The sequence below is a fragment of the Procambarus clarkii genome, chromosome 66, assembly GCF_040958095.1.
Source record: "Procambarus clarkii isolate CNS0578487 chromosome 66, FALCON_Pclarkii_2.0, whole genome shotgun sequence".
Classification (NCBI taxonomy): domain Eukaryota; kingdom Metazoa; phylum Arthropoda; class Malacostraca; order Decapoda; family Cambaridae; genus Procambarus; species Procambarus clarkii.
In genome coordinates this window covers 12,141,273-12,145,760 of record NC_091215.1, presented here as the reverse complement: position 1 = coordinate 12,145,760, position 4,488 = coordinate 12,141,273, and the positions used below count along the sequence as shown (strand labels likewise).

The window sequence follows — 4,488 nt, the reverse complement described above, 5'->3', positions numbered from 1 at the left end:
GCATGTCTTTGTTTTGGCATGCCTCTATTTCCACATGTTACATTTCTGCATGTCTCCAATTCTGGAAGTGTTCACTTTTGCATGTGCCTGACAAGGATGTTATATGCACCAGCTTTAATTATCACACATTGTATATAATGAATGACTTATTTTTAGAATTTTAATACATATTGCATCTGTCAATACATTATTAACCGATGCCTCAGTGGTCCATGCACAGGTCCGTTCAAGGGGATTAAATAGCCGTTCTATGGCCCCAGGGTTTTCTCAAATTTTCTTTCATAGCCGGTCTATGGCCCCTGGGTTTTACGAACTTTTTTTCCCAAGCTGGTCTATGGCCCCTGGGTTTTACAAACTTTTTTTTCCCAAGCCGATCTATGGCCCGTGTTTTTTTTCGATGCCTCAGTGGTCCATGCACATGTCCGTTCAAGGGGATTAAATAGCCGGTCTATGGCCCCTGGGTTTTACGAACTTTTTTTTCCCAAGCCGGTCTACGGCCCGTGTTTTTTTCGATGCCCCAGTGGTCCATGCACATGTCCGTTCAAGGGGATTAAATAGCCGGTCTATGGCCCCTGGGTTTTACGAACTTTTTTTTCCCAAGCCGGTCTATGGCCCGTGTTTTTTTTCGATGCCTCAGTGGTCCATGCACATGTCCGTTCAAGGGGATTAAATAGCCGGTCTATGGCCCCTGGGTTTTACTAACTTTTTTTTCCCAAGCCGGTCTATGGCCCGTGTTTTTATTCGATGCCTCAGTGGTCCATGCACAGGTCCGTTCAAGGGGATTAAATAGCCGTTCTATGGCCCCAGGGTTTTCTCAAATTTTCTTTCATAGCCGGTCTATGGTCCCTGGGTTTTACGAACTTTTTTTTCCCAAGCCGGTCTATGGCCCCTGGGTTTTGCAAACTTTTTTTTCCCAAGCCGGTCTATGGCCCGTGTTTTTTTTCGATGCCTCAGTGGTCCATGCACATGTCCGTTCAAGGGGATTAAATAGCCGGTCTATGGCCCCTGGGTTTTACGAACTTTTTTTCCCAAGCCGGTCTATGGCCCGTGTTTTTTTTCGATGCCTCAGTGGTCCATGCACAGGTCCGTTCAAGGGGATTAAATAGCCGTTCTATGGCCCCAGGGTTTTTTCAAATTTTCTTTCATAGCCGGTCTATGGTCCCTGGGTTTTACGAACTTTTTTTTCCCAAGCCGGTCTATGGCCCCTGGGTTTTACAAACTTTTTTTTCCCAAGCCGGTCTATGGCCCGTGTTTTTTTTTTCGATGCCTCAGTGGTCCATGCACATGTCCGTTCAAGGGGATTAAATAGCCGGTCTATGGCCCCTGGGTTTTACGAACTTTTTTTTCCCAAGCCGGTCTATGGCCCGTGTTTTTTTTCGATGCCTCAGTGGTCCATGCACATGTCCTTATCACATGTATCAAAGTCCTTATCACATAGCACATGTATCAAACCTTATTACAGGTAAAACCAGTAGGCAGTCTACTGTATTTTATCAAACCCTTGATAAAATATATATCGATATTGAAATAAATAAAATATTGATACAGATGATTATGATTATCGTTTTGGCCTCCACCACCCTCTCACCTAACTTGTTCCAACCGTGTCTACCATGCTGCTTGCGAAAGTTAATTTTCTAATATATCTGTGGCATCTTTGTTTGGTTACCTTTTACAATATCTTCTTTTTATTCTACCATCTAGTTTTGGCATTTTATGCCTCTAACCTGGGAGCCACTTATTGGCATGTCTATACCTTTTCCAGTTGATGTGATTCTTTAGATATGGGCACCATATCTCCAGGTGTTCTTCACATTTAGCTTTAATTATTTTTTCCAATATTTTCACTTACTCTTGTAATACAGGGTTCGAGGTTCCCTATAGTGTCCTTTATTGAAATAGAGTTTAACAACAATTTCAATGTCCCTATTTTCTTTTAGATTATATCTCAACATATAATTAATGTCCAACAGGACATGATTACTCTTTCCAATGGGAGGATGGTATTGAATATTTGATCTAGTACTGATGGAATAATTTATATAATAATCACTAGAAATTATTTCGATAAGAATTTGAATTTATGCATGTCTTTGTTTTGGCATGCCTCTATTTCCACATGTTACATTTCTGCATGTCTCCAATTCTGGAAGTGTTCACTTTTGCATGTGCCTGACAAGGATGTTATATGCACCAGCTTTAATTATCACACATTGTATATAATATGCGAATGAGTTTTCATTCGCATATAGTCCTGGGGACCATTCAGGCTTGTTCGCATTGTATATAATGAATGACTTATTTTTAGAATTTTAATACATATTGCATCTGTCAATACATTATTAACAATAATATAGGAAATATGGTAGTCTAATGTAGAAATTTGACACTCTTTAACAGAATGTACGAGTATAAGCGAAAAAAGCGACTCCAATACAACAACAGATGGATGCAAGTATCAAGAAGGCTAAAACGTATACACAAAATGCATCCAAATACAGCTGTACACACTAGTGAACCCATTAATCTTACTGAGGCAGCATCAAGTTCAGAGATTGAGTCGTCAGACAATGACATTAGTTCTTTTGAAGCCGAGTCAAATCAAGAGTATGGATTTGGCTCTGAAATTGATGATTTACACATGAATCTTACTGATATTCATGATGTATTATCTAATTCTCAAAGTGAGGAGGAGAATGATGACCATGATAATCATCATTCACTTGTTTACCCACAGAATTTATTAATTCAGTGGGTAAACAAGAATGGTGTTACACACAATGCTGTTGATGAATTATTAAAAATTTTGAGGCAAATGGGAATTGACTACTTACCAAAAACAGCTCGGACACTAATCAGTTCTGAAAGGTACATAGAAACTCAGCAGAAATCTGGAATGAAATATGTCTACTTTGGGTTAAAAGAGGAACTGTTAAAAAACATAAGTAGATATCCAAAAGCAACTATAAAAGGACTGAGACAATTATTATTGTCATGTAACATTGATGGCCTTGCTATATTTAGAAGCAAAAATGATGCTTTGTGGCCAGTTCTCTGTGCAGTAATGAATATTAAACCTTTGAAAGTCTTTCCCGTTGTCCTCATGTATGGACGTTCTAAGCCAAGTGATTTAAATTTCTTATATGATTTTATATCTGATATGGATGACCTTTTGTTGCATGGGATTCAGTATGGTAACAGAACTATCAACATAAAATTACAATGTGTAATTTGTGATGCACCTACTAAGGCTATGGTGAAGTCCATAAAACTGTTTTCAGGTTATTATGGCTGTGACAAATGTGAACAGAAAGGTACTTGGATGGGGAAAATGACATATCCAGAAGTAACAAATTTAACCATTAGAACAGACACACGCTTCCGTAATCAATCTAACTCGCAACATCATCATGGTAAATCACCATTCTGTGACTTGAACATAGACTTAATTGCAGCGTTTCCCATTGACTATATGCACCAGGTGTGCCTTGGTGTTATGAAGCGACTTCTTGTCACCTGGATACGGAAAAACACATTTAAATTATGTAGCCGCCAGATTTCTGAAATTAGTGCTAGATTGGTGAGCATAAAAGATTTTGTGCCCAATATTTTTGCACGTAAACCATGAGGTTTGGAAGAAATTGACCGATGGAAGGCAACTGAATACAGACAGTTTCTTCTCTACACAGGAAAGCTTGTATTGAAAGGTATTCTACCCCAAGAGATGTATGATCATTTCCTTACTCTCAGTGTTGGTATAAGTTTTCTTGTTTCGCCCACATGTATGTCCTTAAAATACGGCAAATATGCTCATGACCTTTTGCTGAATTTTGTATCAAGGTGTGGTGATCTGTATGGGAAAGATTTTCTAGTCTACAATGTTCACAGTTTGATTCACCTAACAGCAGATGCTGAGGAACATGGTACTCTTGACAGTTGTTCAGCTTTTCCATTTGAAAATTATTTGCATCAGCTGAAAAAGATGGTCAGATCAAGTAAAAATCCAATTGTCCAAATTACAAAAAGAATAAAGGAGGCTGAAAATACCATGATTTATAAAACATCTCCAGATAATAAAATTTCTCATAAATTTCCTAACAATGTATATTCGTTACCTGGATATAATTGCTGTGAAGTGTTAAGGACTGTACACAGCCGAAGAAGTGAAGAAAATTACTTCATTGTTAGGGTATATCCTTTTCAAAGCCCAATATTTACTAGTCCTTGTGATTCAAGAATATTTGGGGCCTTCAATGTTAATCCACGTAAGGACTTTTTAAAAAAAGTATCTAGCATTAACACATCAACAAGAGGAATGTTAATCAAGAAAACAGAAAGTACTTATATCTTCTTGTCAATACTACATGATTTATGACTAGTAAGTTTCTTGTGATTATGTTTTTGATTCTTGTGCAAGCTGTAGGAATACTCTTTGCTTACATTGCAAACTTTTAACTTTAGTAAAAAGTATTGTTCACCTTCATAACA

The 4,488-nt window shown here is 37.9% G+C and overlaps 1 protein-coding gene across 1 annotated transcript; it reads left to right on the top strand.

The window, feature by feature from the left end:
- The first annotated feature begins 2,896 nt into the window (after nt 1–2,896).
- LOC123769305 (uncharacterized) lies at nt 2,897–3,628 on the top strand. Its single transcript, XM_045760415.2, has one exon. It carries the CDS (start codon nt 2,897–2,899, stop codon nt 3,626–3,628), a length of 732 nt encoding a protein of 243 aa, XP_045616371.2.
- Nucleotides 3,629–4,488: the final 860 nt, after the last annotated feature.